Source organism: Marmota marmota, unplaced genomic scaffold, assembly GCF_001458135.2.
Source record: "Marmota marmota marmota unplaced genomic scaffold, marMar, whole genome shotgun sequence".
NCBI lineage: Eukaryota > Metazoa > Chordata > Mammalia > Rodentia > Sciuridae > Marmota > Marmota marmota.
In genome coordinates, this window is record NW_025999842.1 from 48561414 (window position 1) to 48579584 (window position 18171).

Sequence of the window (18171 nt, forward strand, 5' to 3'; positions counted from 1 at the left end):
TTCTACAGAGCAACAGAAACAATAGGGATATATTTATGTCATATTGTAACATATAAATCCTATGAAATATATTGGCATCTTTACACACACACACATACACACACACACACACCATGAAATATTGCTAACCAGTTAAGCATACCTGAGATCTAGTGCCCAAAAATTTTACTAGGGCTCCATCACATAGGCATAATTTACTCCCTATGTAGCTCATCTCAGTCTCCACTCCCTCCATAGGTTGAGCTGATTACTCATGACCTCTGCCAACACATATAACAAATCACACTGTTTTGTGTATCAGGGGGGTGACTCAAGGCCCCAATCAAGCCAAAACACATCTATTAGGCATGACATTTCTAAGGTTTAGAGATTACCTCCCAGAAACTAAGGGAAAAATTTAGGTCTCTCTTTGGTCAGTTAAATTATTTACAAGGTCACACAATGCTTTTTACTTTGTAGCCACCCCTGCATCTATCTACATTCTTCACTACACACACAAACACTGAACTGGTTAGATGATGTTTCTTTATAGGATTACTCAGAATGGCTACCTATTGACATCCTTCCCAGCCTCACAACTATGAAAAAATTCCCTCCTTTAAACTTCCAGACACTGAAAAAAATTAGATTTCTCTTATGAGAGTCTTAAAAACAGGATAAGGATTTTCTCTCTCCTTTTAATTTTTATCATAAATCTTCTATACCACCTGATAATGGACCTAGCCATCTTAGAAGGTGAGGGAATTATGAAAAGTAGATAAGACAGTAGTATGGTTTAGATGTGTTCCCTAAAGGCCCACAAGTAAATAAGTGCTGGTCTCCAGCCTATGGCGCTGTATGGAGGTGGTTGGAACCTTTAGGAAGTGGGGCCTAGTGGAAGAAGTTAGGTCATTGGATGTGTATCCTTGAAGGGGACATAACAATCCTGGCCTCATCCCTGTCTCTCTTTTTTTCCCTACCCATGGGGTAGATACCACCAGTTACTGGTGACAAGTTCTGCTCCCTCACATTTTGAAGTATAACATTAGAGAAACATGCCAAGGCAAGCATATAAAGCAGAGTTTATTTTAAAAGGGGTAACATAGACTTCTCCTAGGAGAGAGAAGGGAACCATAGCTGGTATTCTGGTATCCCAAGAAGGGAGGGTATCCTGGCTTTCTTTGTTCTCCTGATTTCTGGCCCTTATTTCTCTCTTTCTTACATACTTCATGAGGACTAGTAGATACTCTGTGGGATGGAGCAGCCCAGGACACAGTAGTTAATTAACAACTTTATAACTCCTTATAGGGAGGGGAAATTCCTGGAACAGGTTACCTTACCAACAGGTTGGAGCAGGGGCAGGTTATCTTGATAGGGTGGTGGAAGGGCTCTGAAGGCTTTTCAGTCCCTCAGGGTGCAGTCTCCAACTTCCCAGACTCACTCAGATTGGCCTTCTAGGTCCCACTGGATTTACCTATCTATACTGACTGCCTCTTTTAATTCTGGCTTCATTGTGAGCAATTTTGTGAGCTATCAGCTGTTGAGAGCCACAGCTGAAGGGGCCCCAGCAAACTTCCAGCTGCCAGCTGATGATTGGCTCACAGCGGCCCCAGCAAACTTCTAGCTGCCAACTGATTGGCTGCTCTGCAGTGATGCTCATTGGGCTGTTTCCCCGCCCTTTCAGACCATGGAGCTGCTCATTGGGGGACTTTTTTGGCTCTGCCCACACGACCCAGCCAATCAGCCTCAAGAGCAGGAGGAGTGGGGGAGGTTGAGAGACTTGTGGGAAGCCGGTAGTGGCAGTTGGGCTCTGAAGGTTTTTCCTGAGGAGCTGTGTGGTTTGGTGTGTGTGTTCTAAAAATAAAGTTCGTTTCTTTTGACAAGTGGCTCCTGAATTGTGCCCAGCCAGACTGTGGCAATTAGCTAAGAAATGTGGCTGTCTTCCAGAAGTGGGAAAAGGCAGTGAAACAGATTCTGTCCTGGAACTTCCAAAAACGAATCCAATCTTGCTGACACCTTTATTTTAGCCCAGTGAGATCTGTGTTGAATTTGTAACCAACAGAGCTGAAAAATAATAAATTTGTGTTGTTTTAAGCCACTTAATTTGTGATAATTTGCTAGATCAGTTAAGAAAACCAATAGGAGGTGAAGACTAATGTAATATGTCAGTATAAAGTATCTTGATTGCCTGAAAGGAATAGTAGAAATTATTTGATTTATTTATGATTTATTGTAAGATACTTTTTTTGAGAACTAGAGACTTTTTAAGTTCACTTCTTTCTTAGAATATATTCATTATTAGAATATATTCACTTCTTTCTTAGAATATATTCACTTTTGATGTTGAAGATTTCAAGTGTGAGTTCCCTAACCAAATCAACTTCATTAGGCTCAAACCCTAACCAGTCCTTTCTGGAAAACTACCCTCACATCCTCAGCGTTTATCTTGGCTAATGGCACCACTGTTGTCCTAGTTGCTGGGGTATAGAATCACTTTATGAGCTCAGTTGTGCTGCTTTCATTATAGTTCTCAAGCTCAGTTCTTATTTTCTATTTCCACTGTCCTGACCTAATTGTTCATCTCTCACCTGAATTATGATAGCCTGGTCTCTTAGCTTCACCTCTCCTCATTCTGGTTCATTCCATTCTCTGGAACCAGAAAAAAGCATCTTCAAGTGTATCTTCCATCCTGCAATTCTCTAGTCCTACTTTGACTTTCTATTTCCTAAAGACTCAGATTTAAATTTTTTTAGTCCAAATATTTTTTTTCTTTTGCCACAAGTGCTTTAATTCTATGCAGGTTGAATATCTTATACTAACAAAATGTTGACAGCATTTCAGATTGTGTGATTTTATATCTGAAAGAGTCAATTTCTTAGTAAAAACAAAATCCAAAGACCTATAGATTTGCTGAATTTTCCCAATACCTGATATTTTGAAGATGTTTTATTGCCACAGTCTGGCTACAGCAAAATTACCGGGGGGTGACGAACAACTTGTGTAGATTGATACAGCAGGCGTGGAAGCCATTTATTGTAGGACAACAGAGGTATTTATACATTCCACACAGCTTATCTTAATTAACATAAACTAGATACATCAGTCAACCAATAAGAAATCTCCACACTTAATGGCTGGCTGGTGTTACTTCACAAACCACTCCCTCTGGCATTTTGTCAGGCGCCATCCAGACTTGTTTACAGACGCTAACATTTCTCTGGCAAAATGCCAGGCGCCATCCTGACTTGTTTACAGACTCTAACATTTTATAGATGACTTCTCTTGAGGTTTTTGCTGATTTTGGTTCTGGGGATCAAACCCAGGGCCTCACATATTACAAGTCTAAGAATTCTGATTTTATTGAAACTTTTTGTGGATGTGATTACATTTGACATGTGAATTAATCCATTAGCCATGCATTTTGATAAGTGCAATTATATTTTTCCCAGGTAAGAATTACTTTTACTAATATTTTCCTGAAGGGAATCATGATTGACTCAGTGAGAACAGAATACTATGATAACAATCAAAAACAAAACCCAACGGAAATATCTCTATTTGGCCTTTCCCACTGATAAATGTATTTATAAAATTCTAATGCATTTTTAAACAGTGGGCTTTCTTTCTAATATAAAAATACATGTGTGTATGCATGCACACACATAGCAACATCTACTGACTTCCTCATTAATTGTGGTTTAGTTAATCAGACAGATGAATCATGAGAGCCATGACAAGTTTTTTAAGTTCAGTTCTTTCTTAGAAGATATTCATTTCACTTTCGATGTTGAGGTCTGCTGTTGAGAATGAAATATTAAGTATTTCTTTGCAACCTTTAAAACCTGATCTTTATCATGAACTCAAACTTGAACTTGAAGAGAACCCTTAAGCTAACAGAAATATAACCTTTCAGGCTTAAAATGAAATTAAACATTAAAATGGATAATTTGCTTAAAAAAGGAATCCATCACAAAGCCTGCTCTCCACCTCAACCTAGGTTGATCATCCAAACTCTGGCTCTTTCACTCCCTGCTTCCAAACCTGCTCCTTCTAGAAGCTGTCTCCAGCTCAGTAGGTGGCAACTCCATCTCCATGCTTCCAGTGTCTCAGATCTAAGGTTGGCAAACTATAGCCTGCTGCCAATTCTGGCTTGTCATCTATTTTTGTATGATTGGCAAGCTAAGAATGGCTTTTATTTTTTGTTTATTTTCTACATCCCCTACTAGGTTGTAAGATCTGTCAGTGCAGAGATATTTACTCCTTAGACATATAATACACTCCCCTAAAAAAAAAAAAGAAAAGAAAGAATAAAAATCATCTTTAAGCTCATCACCCAGAAAAAAAATAATACACTCCCCTAAATATTCATTGTACAAATAGGACAAGAGGATGCCACCCATCCTCAGACTGATTTACCCCTTCAGAAACACCCATGTGTTACTGTGTGTGTTCCCTGAACTAGGACATTATAAGGTGTCACTAGAACAATTTGGTTTGGGTCCAAAGCACCTGGAAGGCTAGTGGTAGCCCAGATACCTCTTGGCCCAGTGGACAATGAATGAGTTCTGCATACTTTTTTTAGTCCGACATTGTAAGTACTCCCAGATCCCACTTTTGTTTTAGAAGTATTTCCTGATTGCACTGGACACCAACTGTTTCCATGAAAAGATTAACTTGCAGCAGGGAGCTCACTCAGGGAGGTTGTTTTTCCCAATGTCTGTGTTCAGAATTTTCTTGTTTTTTTCTTTCTTTACTCCTCTCTGTCTTCCCTTCCTTCTTCTCTTTCCTTCTCCTCCCTCCCTGTGTCTTCCCTCATTGATAAGAGGATATAAAACATTCAATCAAGTTCCTTCCTTCCTTTCTTCCTCTTATGCGTTTTTTTATTTATTCTCTTTCCCTTCCTTCCTCCTCTCTTCCTTCTTTCCTCCCCTCTTCCTCTCTCTCTCTCTTTTTTTCTTTCTCTTCCTACAAAAACAATTCAGGATTTATCATAAATTTTAGCTGGATTATTAGTATACAATCTTGAAATCCTTTAAATATTAAAATATATATACCTCTTTCATCTCCATATATGTTTTTGGGGAAAGTTGGCCATATATAATATGTAATATTCTCTCAATTGGTGTGTAAGAATATGTTAGTGTTCTCATTTTGAGTTGACTCATTGGTCTTTCTAGCCATTTGAATGGACACTGTAATGCCAGATTCATGGGACCCCCAATAGACCTCCAGGAGCCAAATCCGATGCAATCACACAAGAGTCTTTATGGCAAGCTCGAGCCTGGACTCACTGTTTCAGACGCAGGAGTCCTGAGGAGTGAGTCCTGACCCTTAGTTCAGTGAGGATTTATAGGTTTTTTGGGGATACTCTGTGCATCACAACATCACACAGCAAATCATTTCATACCACGGGAAAATCAAACAAGAATTCTTAACATTGATTAGCACGTTCACTGGTGGGAACGAGTTGGGTAAGGGTGATTGGTTCGTTCAAGTGGTGGATACATTTGAACTGATTGATTTAGGTGTGAGGGGTGTATGCGCTAAACTTGCAGGGTTACCTAATCATGTTATTAATCACCAAAACTAATCGGAGGGTCACCTGACATTTCAGATATTTTCCCTGTCTCATTCTGATTGGTTGTTGCTATGGTTCGACATTAGGTTTTTGGTCTTGCATTGCTGAGTCAAGGCTATTTGTTCACTACAGTTAGAGGTATCTGGTTCCACAGGCCTTTCCTGGAATTTAGGAACGCTTGGTCATCCCCCTCCCCCTTTGGACAGGCCTTGCTCTGAGGTAGAGACTGGTTTCTTCAAAAATGGGGTCACATTCGTTTCTCAACACCAGAGGGGATTATATCAGAATCTACCAATTGACAAAATATTATTTGTATTCCTAATCTCTTGGTACATATGTTGAACAGTGTGGTAGGTGGTATGTTCATAATTTTATTTGAAACTGTTCTAGAACTAATTTATGTTTTTAACCTGTGTTGTCCCATTTGGCAAAAGTTCCACAGGTTCATTGATTATATAAAAACACAGAGAACTTGTTCCTTTTATCTTAAAATTGCATACTTCAAGTTTCAAATGGCATTTCATGGTTAAATATTCCAAAATATGTTGAATGGTTTAGTGGAGATACTATAATTTTATAACTAGTCATGTTATCTTTGAGTATTCATTTTTGCTACTATAATATATATGACAAAATGTCAACTTTGTTTAGAATTTCAGTTTGCAAGGTGTTTCTTTTATGGACATATTTATCATTCACTATTTTCACTTGGTCTTTTGAGAGTGAAGTATGAATTGCTTAGTGACTCTCCTCCCCATCCTCACAGTATTCCCATGTAGAGCATACAAGGAGTCTAGACCCATAAAACTGCCTACCTACTTACCTTTTGGCAGGCACTTTCATGATGTTAACAATCAATGTAGTGAAATCTGCCTCATAGTTAAAATCTGGTTGTGCCTTTTGTCAGAGAGGCATTTTGCAGGACTCGGCAATATGAATCTTAGGTGTTAGCATTAGAGGTAAAAAGCATCTTTGAGAATACTCTTATTTTTCATCATGAAATCAGTTATATGTAAGGGTGAGCATACCAATAATATATATGTATATATATATATATATATATATATATATATATATATGCTAATAATATATATATATATAATTTTAAAAATAACAATAAGACAGATATCTGTGTGCTTTCATGAGATTAAGAAGTGAGGCATTGAGGGCATGGTGGTGCATGCCTATAACTGCAGCTACTCAGGAGTCTGAGGCAGGAAGACCACAAGTTTGAAGACAGCCTGGCAATTTACATTAGACTATATCAAAATAAAAAGTAGTGGGAATGTAGCTTACTGGTAGAGCACTTGCTTAGCATGTGTAAGTCTCTGGGTTCAAACCCCAGTACTGAAAATGAGAAAGGAAGGGAGGAAGGAAGGAAAACATTGCCAAAAACAGAGAATCCCAATGTGTACCCCTACTTAGTGATATCCCCTTCCCTCCTCCCAGATGTAACCACTTTCCTGACTCTTGATTCAGTCATTCTTATTATTTTCTTTATATTTTCAGCTACTTATATGTTCCCTTCATTTACTGAAGATGAGTGGCAAGCATAAAGCTAGGTATATAAGGTAAGGACCATGTTACCACCACTAATAAAAGTCTTCCAAGAAAAAATAAGCGAACAAAGTCTCTGGATCAGGGACAGAAAGAGAGAGAGAGAGTGGAACATTGATATCAAGGAATCAGCTCACCTGACTGTGGGGACTGGTATGTCCAAACTCCAAAGGACAGAGAATGAGGTGGCAATGGAGACCGGTAGGCTGAAACCGCAGGCTAATGCTGCTGTCATAAGACAGAATTTCTTATCTGATAAGTTCAACTTTTAAAGTCCTCCAGTGACTAAATGAGGTCCACTCACATAATAATTGATAATTTTTAAAGTCAACTGATTATAGTTGTTACCACATCTATAAAATATCATCATAGCAACACCCTAGATTTGTGTTTGATTAAATAACTGACTATTGTAGCTTAACCAAGTTGATACAAACAGCCTTCACAGAGGGGAAGATAAAAGTAGGAGCCTCAGGAATCAGACTTAAGGCAAAGCAGAAAGAATGTCACAAGTACAGATAGTCGAGAAGCCCACAAGAACTTAAAGCATATGACAGATGACTAGATAAAAACCATAGGTCCTGGGGGTTCCCTAATTTTGAAGCAAATTTTGATATAGGCTTGATCATTCTTTTATAAAATCAGTATGACACAACAATAAGACTCTCTGAAGTGGTATCTCACTTCTGAAATATCACCAAAAGGAAATCTTGCACAGATGACCAAGCCCCTTGGGTGAACTTACCTGTAATATATGCAAGTTTGATTAGCATAGAGTGAATGTTTGCCTAAGAGAATTTTAAAATGCACTATTTAAGGCAAAGTATTTAGACTGACCTTTACTGCATAAAATATCACTTGGAGGGATATTTTTAAAAATTCTGAAGCCTTAGCAAAACTATGGAAAGTTCTAATTTAACCCAAAGAGCCTGGGCTTCAGAATTAGAAAACAAACAAACAACAACAACAACAGCAACAAAAATCCTATCTCTGAATACTAATAAGCTATCCAGTGTGGAGAACTTTATGCTAACAGTATTCCAATATATTTTTGTTTGTTTAACCTGACAATTCACTGGGGTCCCTGGAAAAAAAGTGTTCAAGACCCTGGATTTGATGATTTCTGTGGAATCTTATAGTTCTCAAACAATTCCTTTTGTTTCAGCAACTAATGCCAGTGCTTCTGCTGAGTAGGCTTGTTGGTAGAGTTGGTGAAGTGATGGGCAGGTTGGACTATAAGAGTGATAGAAAGTATCACAACCCTCAAAGCCATACAAGGAAACCTGGCTCTTATGCTGCAGATTTTTTCCTAAGGGAGTTACTTCAATAACAGAAAAGGGGGATTTAGATGTTTTCCAGAATGTCCTTAACATTTATGAAGCATTATACAATAGATAAATAAATTTGTTTATTTTCACTGCTTTTGGGGTTGGAAAAAGTTTACTTAGTGTTTTCCAAAGGATATACTGCAGCATATGGGAATTTTATAATCTTTACATTTGAGAAGTGTTCTCAAGGTTTATTTGACCAAGGCAATTATCATGGGATCAATGTTCCATGGTACCACACTGAAAATCACTGGCTTAGGGTCACTGAAAATAGAAGAGCTTAGTGCTCACTATTAACTAAAACTTTTTGGCATCCTGCTATTAATTTAGCTCCTTACATCATAAACCTGTAACCTCATCTCAGCACATAGTGCATGTATTAAGATGCCCTGGTCTATATTAATAAGAAAATAAGTTTAGTTAATTAGTGAAAAATATCTTAGATTTAGGGAGTTAGAAGATGGGTTTAATTTGTAATTCTGGCATTTACTAAATATGTGACTTTGGACAAATAAGTCACATAATTTAAATAATGAGAGCCTTAATTTACTCATCTAAGAAATAGGAATAAAATGACTAGAAGGAATATTGTCAGGTTTAATATGAGATAATGTGTTTCAAAATGTGTCTTCAATTTTGAGCCCTATAAAATATGAGACATAATTTTCAAAGAATTAAGCAGTTTATATTGGTTCAGTATAAATTCAGAATTACTACTATAGTCAAAACCATATTTTTAATGTTAGTTTTTGACTGTGTAGCATGAAGTATATATAAAATGTAGAAACTACCTGTAACAAGAGTTGTTTGGAGTTATTTTTAGGGAAAATAAATGATAAGCTTGTATTCAAATTTGATTATTATATCATTCTCATTACATAGATCTTGATTAGCATTTACTATGAATTATTAGGAGAAAAAGGACAGTTGTAAACAATGTCCTAGTAACAGACTTGAACCTTTTGGCACTACAATTACTACAATATTTTTATCCTCTCTAGATTACGCAATCACTAAAGAGCTGAGCTCTTTAAAAGTCAGGCACAGCTATGTAACTCAGTATGGTTTCTCTTTACAGACTAGAGGAAAGAAGGAACACCACTCTCTTCTGGCCAAACAGGTTTATGCAGAGTCTGGAACAATGGATTCTATACTAACTTTAGCAACGGAAGAGCCTGCTAAGAAGAACACTGTCAAGAAATACAAAATAATTTGTATCGTAAGTACAGTTCTTAATTTTAGCTTTCTAGCTTTATGACAAATGCTAAAATTCAGCTTGATTCCTATGACAACTCCAATGCAAGTTAACATTTGTAATCATATTCTACAAGAAATTTGAGTAACCATAGGTTAATGTTTAATTAAAAGTTGCCTTCCCAACAGAAACCTTGCAGCACTGACTTTTTCACATGATTACAATTACCCCCCAAGTCACTTGTTTATTGCATGAACATTTTAAGGCCAGAGGGTGAGATACTAAATAATCATACCTTTTTTTTTAAACTATTGATTTTATCCTAATTTAATTAAATTCTAGAGAAAGTCTTTTTTTTTTTTTTTTTTTTTGTCTGTCTTCTCATTCTTGTCTTTTTATGTGGCAGGATCACCTTTGTCTTAATGAATAAAATAAAAAGCTCTGATTTTATTGCTCTGTTTTTTCCCTTCACCATCAAACTTTTGGGGAAACAGGTCTTCTATTTGCTGCCTCAGTTTCAACACCACCCCACTGTCCCTTGAGTTCTTGCTTTGTTATTATTGTGTGGAAATCTGTCCCTCATCAACAGTCAATTCTTCCCCTGCCAAGTTAAGTTTCCATAACAACACATGTGCTGAATCCTGGAGTGCCTTACTAGAAATGATTTCCACGATGCCTAGTTAAAACAAAATGAAGCCAGGTGTGGTGGTGTGTGCCTATAGTCCCAGCTATTTGGGAGGCTGAGGTAGGAGGATTGCTAGAAGCCATGAGTTGAGAGCATCCTGGGCAACATAGTGAGACCCCCCACTGGAATTAATAAAATTTAAAAAAAAAACACAAGAAAAAAGAAAAATGGCAAAGGCAAAAGGATCTTACGGTTTTAATTCTCAATTAATTTAATTTGGGGTTAAGCTCATTTTATTTAAACTATGAAAGTGTTTGGACATGGAGATATACAATAAATGGTATTTTAAAACTCTTTACAAATCTTTCCTATTTGGGGTGATTAAACAAATAATGTACCTCTATCATTATTGGATCTCAAATGTTGTGGGTACTTAATATTCACTGTGACTGTGGTTATTTATAACTTCGTATATTTAAAAAAAATTATAAAGGTGACTTTTCCTTTTTTGTAATAGGTTCTTCTTGCTTTGTTGGTGATCCTGTCACTTGGATTAGGCCTGGGACTTGGACTCAGGGCACAAGACAATGAAGGTATACCAGTCAGCCTTTTGTTCTCTTTTTCCCCAAAACATTCTCTTATTTCTTGTTTCTCCTGGCCTTAATCCATTAAAAACTTGTCTTCACCCAAGTTTCTTCTCTCCTCTATGCCTAGTTTTCCTTCCAATCCTTTCCCTTCTCACACCTCACTCCCCAGAAACCCCCATCTGTGTTTAACATTGTCCACTATCATTTCTGGACTTTATTCTTCTGTCCTCACACAAAAGCTCCTGCACAAGTATTATTCCAGTACAGAGAACTTTGATAATTGACCACAGACTTTCTGTTCCACTCCTACTGTAATTGTATATATCTGATGACAAAATGTACAGCCTCTTGGACTTGGAAGCCTTTGCTGTCCTACCTCTAGGACCTCCTGCCACCTGTCCTGTACCTTGATACCATATTAATATTACTCCATCTCTGAAATCTTATTATATCTTGGTTAGGCAGTGCCAAATCTTGAAAAGTGGTGTATAATGCTCTGTTTCACCATAGTATTTGCAGATTTTATGCTAATTTTTCTTTTTGCAAAAAAGTGGGGTGTGACCATTATGTAAAGCTTTTTTTTTTCTGAAATTTCTCTTTTCATTGTTCCCCTATTACTTAGAAATTATTTATTACTAAGCTGTCTTTGGTTCAAGGTTAGGATGAATGGGATACTTATGAATGTATGTTAATGTGGTAGTGACAATTATGTGATGAAATATAGTAAAACTTTGAAAATTTTGTTTCATAAGAAGCAAAGAAAAATAGGAAATGCATGCCCCCAATATATAAACACTTCACATCCATTTTTCTGTATCCCATTAGTATGCCTAATAAACACACCATTTATGAGTGACTCTAAAAAGCATTTTCTTTCATTTTTTAATCTATTATTTAGGTATTTTTACTAAGATGAAGCAGGAGCAGTTGTTAGAACATTCATTACTCCTTTCAGTTTGACCGATAACTTCTATCTTAACTCTGGGGGAAAAGTGTTGGTGCTTTTCAGTAGGGGACCACTTGGAGAGGTCAACTGACAACTTTTTGGTCAGGCTTTCACTTGAGAATTAATACTCTATTCCCCTTTATAATATGAGGATCCAGTAAAACTGGAAAGGCAAATATTAGCTGGAACATCGCTGTCCTCTCTTATTCACTTGACTGTGGTGTCTCTAAGCAGTGGTGCTAGTCCTTACTCTAATGAATATTGGCAGGCCATTTTAGTAGTAGTTTGCTGATCTAAGTGCTCAAAAATGGGCATCATTTCTTGGCAAGTTTATCTTCAAAATTGCATAAATTGATTGCAAAAGGCATGTATTAATCTCTGAATAAAATCTTTCAGCTCTTTCACTCACACTCTTTCTTCAGTACTGGTTGACTGCCCAGGGTCATTTTACCTTTTTCTCTTCCTCCATCTCAGTCTTTTTGTGGCATCATTCTCTTCCCTTTCCTAGCTTCTCTTTTGCCATATTCATCCTTTTTAATATTCCTTAGCATTTAGCATCTTTATCCCCTTTATTATTTATCTTCTACCACCTCTGTTTCTCTAAGTTCCACCTCTGGACAGTATTCACCATTCTTCACTCCAGTTAGCCCACTTTCCACAGCCTACCCTACCTTTATCACATATTACCACCAACCCTTGGCATTATGTTTTTGACCACAAAAAGTTTGGATATAGACTAATATCTTTTATTTTAACTTCTTTCATTGTCCTGTTAATCACATCTATGTTGGTTGCTTTTTGGACTTGGTATATGGCCAGTGTTTTCTAACATCAGCCTGTCTGTTTTGTTGCAGATTGTGTTCATTAAGTCTCCTTTTCTTGCTTTACTTCCTTATTTTACTACAGAATGTCCTTGGTAGCTTCCTAAGATAGGATGCATAGAAGATAAAACTCGAGTCCTTGCCTATCTAAATGCATCTTTGACATCCTAATCTAACATTGGGTAGGTTGCCTAGATATTGAATTCTAAGGTGAAAATAATTTTCCTCTGTAGATTTGAAGACATTACCTTTTAGTCTCTTCGTTTGCAGTGTTGCTTTTAAGAAATTTGGTGCTTTTCTAATTTGTAATCATTTTTACATTGCTCATGATCTCTCTAGGATCTTTCACATCTCTTAACCTTACTGATCTCTTCATGTGAACTTTCCCCAGGGAAACTTGGTAGGCAATTTGATGTAATAATATTTGCTGCTCAATCATTTTTGTCTAATCAATTTTGCAGCTTTTAAAAATAATATCATCTTCATTTGTTGTTTACATCTTGAGGTATACCTGTTTTTTAGTTAAAAAATTTTAACTGGTGCATAAAAACACACAAATTGTACATATTTATGGGGTACCATGTGATGTTTTGATACATGTATGTATTGTATAATGTTCAAATCAGGGTAAACCTAGCTAACTTCTCACTTATCATTTCCTTATGGTGAAAACATTCAAAGTCCTGTCTTCTAGTTTCCCCAAATATACAGGAAATTATTCTTATCAGTTGTCACTGTACTGTGCAATAGCACTCCAGAATTTCTTGGTTCTGATTGTAACTTAGTACCTAATGATCAACCTTTCCCTTTCCCTCTCTCCCTCCTACTCACCTCAGCCTCTATTAACTACCATTCTGTTCTTGGCTTCCAGGAGATCAGTCAATTAGTAGCCTTACTTACATTTGTAAAGTCCATTTATTATATAAGTCAACAACTTCTTGGTAGCAGTGCTTAGGATATGGAGTCCTCTTGAGGATCTTAATTGTGCCTACCACATGCCTCTGCTATGGTTTTCATTGCTACTGTTATATTTTTATTTCTGAGAGCATGCTGAATGGTGTTTTTCTTTTTTATTGTAGTTTACTTTTGTGTTTGTGGAATATCTCCTTTAGAGGATCTGAATATTAATTGTGTGTGTGTGTGTGTGTGTGTGTGTGTGTGTGTGTGTGTCTCAACTCTTTGGCCTCCTGTGTCATTTCCTTGTTAACCAAGGTTTTCTCTTATTTATTTTGATTTTTATCTCATGTCGCATGCCATCCTGCTCTCCTCAAAGGTCTTCTGACCGTCTGTTTAGATTTCACAGTAAGGCTTGTTCCTTTTCTCATCGTACTGTCTTCCTCTGTGGCTATTTTCTTTTGTAGTTGGACAAAATACCTTTATTTTATTTATTTATTTTTATGTGGTGCTTAGGATTGAACCCAGGGCCTTGCATGTGCTAGGTGAGCACTCTACCACTAAGCCATAACCCTAGCCCTGTGTCTATTTTGATACCAAAGTCACCACTAAATTCCTCTAGCTTGTGAGTCTTTGAGTCTGGAGTGCTGCTTTTTTTCTTTCCTTTATCTTTTTCTTTTTTAAATTTACATTGTAAGCCCTTTATTTCAAGTCATCATGTAACCTTCATAGATGTTATACGTTTACATAAACAACAGCGTATCTCATTAATTTATTAGTGAAAAATGACCTCGTTTCTCAAAAGCTAAATAAACTTCTGTTTTAGAACTTTGAAAAGCATATGAGTTCTGTTTTGTCTCCTTTGGAGTCTGAGTTGAGGAGCTACATTATGTGAGGGCCCTTACTTTCTGTGCCTCTCACGTTGATCTTCCTCCTCTTTCACCTCTCTTATGCATTTTAAAATTGATACTTGACTCCTGAGACATTTATATTTTGTTAGGCCTCTAATATTAATTTTTGTATTTGTCATTAGGTAAGAATATTAAGATGTCTTCTCTCCCCGTATAGCTAACTAGTTGTCCTAATTCCATATAGTATTCATTGTTGCTTTGTCACTACTATTTCTTTTTTTTTCTTTCTTTCTTTCTTTTTTTTTTTTTTGGTACTGGGTTTTGAACCCAGGGGTACTTTACTTCTTAGCTACATCCTCAGTCTTTTTTTTTTTATTATTTTTTTTATTTTGAGACCGGCCCTTGATAAGTTGCTGAGAGCCTCACTAAGTTGCTGAGGCTGATCTTGAAGTTTTGACCCTTCTGCCTCAGCCTCTCAAAGTCACTGGGATTACAAGAATATGCCACTGTACCTGGGCCTATCACTACCATTTCTTAAAAATATTTTATTACTATAAAGTCTGTATAACTATCTGCATTATTTATCATTTTATCTCAATGACTAGGGAACATAATGATTCTAAAATAATATGTATGTAATAAATAAACATATAAATTTAAAACTATGTAATAGTTTTCAAGAGATGGGGACAAGGTACACATAGTTGAATTGTCCCAGTCTTACCATTTATACCCTCCTTGCCTTCAATGGGGTACAAAGGGAGTAATGAGTATCACAGAAAATTATAGGTAAAAAGCATCAATAGGAATTCATGGCAAGGAGAAATTGTATTTAGCTGAGTACACACTTTTTAATGAGGACTTCACAGTGAGAATGGTGTTCTCATTGCTTATTATTGCTAATATACTGAAGACTCCAAAAATTAGTATCTTTATTTTTATCTCGCTCTTTCCTGAGCTTCAGATCCAAATATACAGATTCCCTTCTGGGTATCTGTCTGCTTGGATGTCCAGCAAAACTGACCTTACCTTCCTTCAGGTCCTTGCCCAACATCTTGGAAGGCATTCTTGCCTCTTTCTCCTTCTTCACTCTTTATATAAATCTGTCCTCCTCTTAACTGCACTCTAATTTCTCTGAAAGCTCATTTATAAGTTCTTTGTTTCTACTTCTACAATCTTCTTTAGGCCCTTATCATTTTGGTTTTGAATGTCTTGGTCAGAGAGGTCTCTTCTTTCACCTATTTTCCAGAATAAGTACATAAAACACAGATCTAATTACTTGTTCTCTGCTTATTCTTTAAGAGCTTCTCATTACCAAAGTTTGGGCTTCAAGCCTCTTTAATATGGCCTTTGCAGCTTTCCTCTCCCCATCTTTACCTTTTAATCCTACCCCTCAGCCATTGTGTCTTATGTGCTGTTCTCCGAATTGGCCTTTCTTTGCTTAAATAATCCTGATCCCTTTCCCAAGACTCAATGGAATCATCTCACTCACTGTGTGCTTCCATGTGTTCCTTGTAATACCAGTGTCTCATTATTTAACACAGTTCACTGGCAGATAATACTGAACATAAAAAGCATCTAATTTGTTTTTGCTAGCCTGTGCTAAGTACTTTTATGTGTTTTTACCATCCGCGAATGAGATACAGGTTAACTTCTAAATAGTACCATCTTTATGTCCTTTATTTTACAGAGAGCTGCAGGAGAAAATGCTTTGATTCATCGTTTAGAGGAAAGTTGGGCTGCCGGTGTGATGAAGGGTGTAGAGACCGAATGGATTGCTGCTGGGACTTTATAAGCGTCTGTGTGGAATCAAGTATGAGTTTCAAGAAAAACTTATTATCACCTTGATTGTGTTATCATTAATGCATATCCAAATTTTTACCTACATACCTTGTGTACAAGTTTCCTAGCACTGCCACAACAAAGTACCACAAACCTAGTAGTTTAAAAACCTGCAATCCATTGTCTGGAAGTTTCTGGAAGCTAGAAGTCCAAGATCGAGATATTGGAAGATCTATGTCCTTCTGAAGGCTGTGAGGGATAATCTCTTCTTTGCCAGACCTCTAGCTTCTGGTGGGTTGGTGGTATTCCTTCGCTGATAGTGGCACAACTCCAAACTCAATTTTCATCTTCACAAAATCTGTGTCTTTTCACACAGTCTTGTATCTGTGTGTATCTGTATCCAAATTTCTCCTTTTTATAAGAACATCAGTCATACTAGATTAGGACCAACCTTGATGATTTCATTTTACTTGATTATCTGTGTGTAATCTGGACACATTTCCAAATAAGATCACATTCAGAGATATTGGAGGTTAGGACTTCAGCATCTTTCTAGGAGCACAATTCACTCCATACCACCTTTTATACAGAGTCTGTTAATACCAATCACCCTTTACAGATCAACAGAGTCCACACTTTAGTTGATTGAAATAAAAGGACAACTATCTACAGGATGAAATGCCATGTAATTATGTAAATCCCAGTGGATTTTACTATAGCTTGAGATAAACATCTTAGTTTCATTTGCAGTTGGTTTTAAATTTCAAGGTTCTTAAGATTTGAAAATTATAATTCTTAATCATTCTGCTACCAGCACTTCTCAAAGCACAATTTGAGAAACACTATCCACCAGATAGAAGACATAGTTTTAGTATTTAATTCTCTAAATAGTCAGGGAAGGTGGAGGGCAGCTAGTGGTTGGATAAGAGTGAAGATTGGAATAGTAGAATTCTTTACATTATGTTCTCTGAAAAGTGTAAAAGGGAGGGGATAACTCTCTATAGATAGCTATCTGTACTCCCTTTACTTTATCTCCCCAGATCTCTTCTTTCTAAGTAATAAATGACTGGGAATGAAGAACTCTATGCACAGTGGACACACCCAGCATTCACCTATCCAACGTGTTTGTTTAAGCACAGGCTGATGTTGATTTTAGTCATTGTTTCCTAGCAGGTGGCAATGGGAAACAGCTTTCCTTCAGCTTCATGTTGATGTTAGCAATGGGATTTATTTAAACTTCTCTCACACTAAGTACAAAGCCTGGAAGAACACCAAAGGTGTAGTTGGAGTTGTCCCACCACTTCTATCTGACTTGCCTGTGGCCCTAAAGACATGAATGATATGCTCCTTGAATTATTATTACCACTGTCTCTTCCTAGCTGGCTGTCCTTAGACAAGGCTGGACAAAGCTGCTCTTGGGTAGCCATGACTCGTCAAGACTAATGGAGTTTCACCATGGGAAATTTTTACCCTTGGGTGGAAATAGGACCCATGTTTAGAGCTTTTCTAAACTCAGAGTGCATCTGTGAGGGGATCAGGGTTGCAGCTTATAGGGCTGCATTTATCTCTGCCCTCATGCTAAGGAATAGATTGCTTCTTCTTTAATATGTTTTCATTTGTTAATGCAGATAACACAAGAATTTGACTGTTTTATAAAAACACATGGAGAAATGCATCAAATTTGTACCTTTTGAATTGGATACTTAAGATAAATGCCCAGAACTGAATTGCATAATTTTACAGCTCAAATATGGTCATGCAGTTCATCTCGTTGTGGGGAAAGCAGAAAGGTGGCCAGTCTTTGCTCCTGTGCAGAGGACTGTTTGCTGAAGCGAGACTGCTGTGCTAACTACAAGAGTGTTTGCCAAGGTAAGCAGAAGGATGTTGATGGATTTGCTTCTGAGTTCAGTGGAACCCTGAGTTTTCTAGAGCTATCCTGGGCTGCAAAAATGAAAAGTCAGATAATTTTTAGTTACTACTCCATATATCAAAGAAATGAACAAATATGTTTACTATGGGAGGAAATAT

General features: G+C 37.0%; 1 protein-coding gene across 3 annotated transcripts in view; it reads left to right on the forward strand.

Annotated features, from left to right (window-relative positions):
* Positions 1 to 18171, forward strand: part of Enpp3 (ectonucleotide pyrophosphatase/phosphodiesterase 3) — a 107639-nt gene that overhangs the window by 7537 nt on the left and 81931 nt on the right. The window contains exons 2-6 of one of the 3 annotated variants that reach the window (XM_048798423.1): positions 7067 to 7128; positions 9521 to 9661; positions 10780 to 10855; positions 16052 to 16174; positions 17887 to 18012. In XM_048798423.1, coding sequence (XP_048654380.1) covers positions 9584 to 9661; positions 10780 to 10855; positions 16052 to 16174; positions 17887 to 18012 — 403 coding nt within the window. In that variant the 5' untranslated portion in view covers positions 7067 to 7128; positions 9521 to 9583. The remainder of the gene's footprint in view (positions 1 to 7066; positions 7129 to 9520; positions 9662 to 10779; positions 10856 to 16051; positions 16175 to 17886; positions 18013 to 18171) is intronic. The other 2 variants (XM_048798424.1, XM_015501305.2) reach the window with 2 other exon arrangements.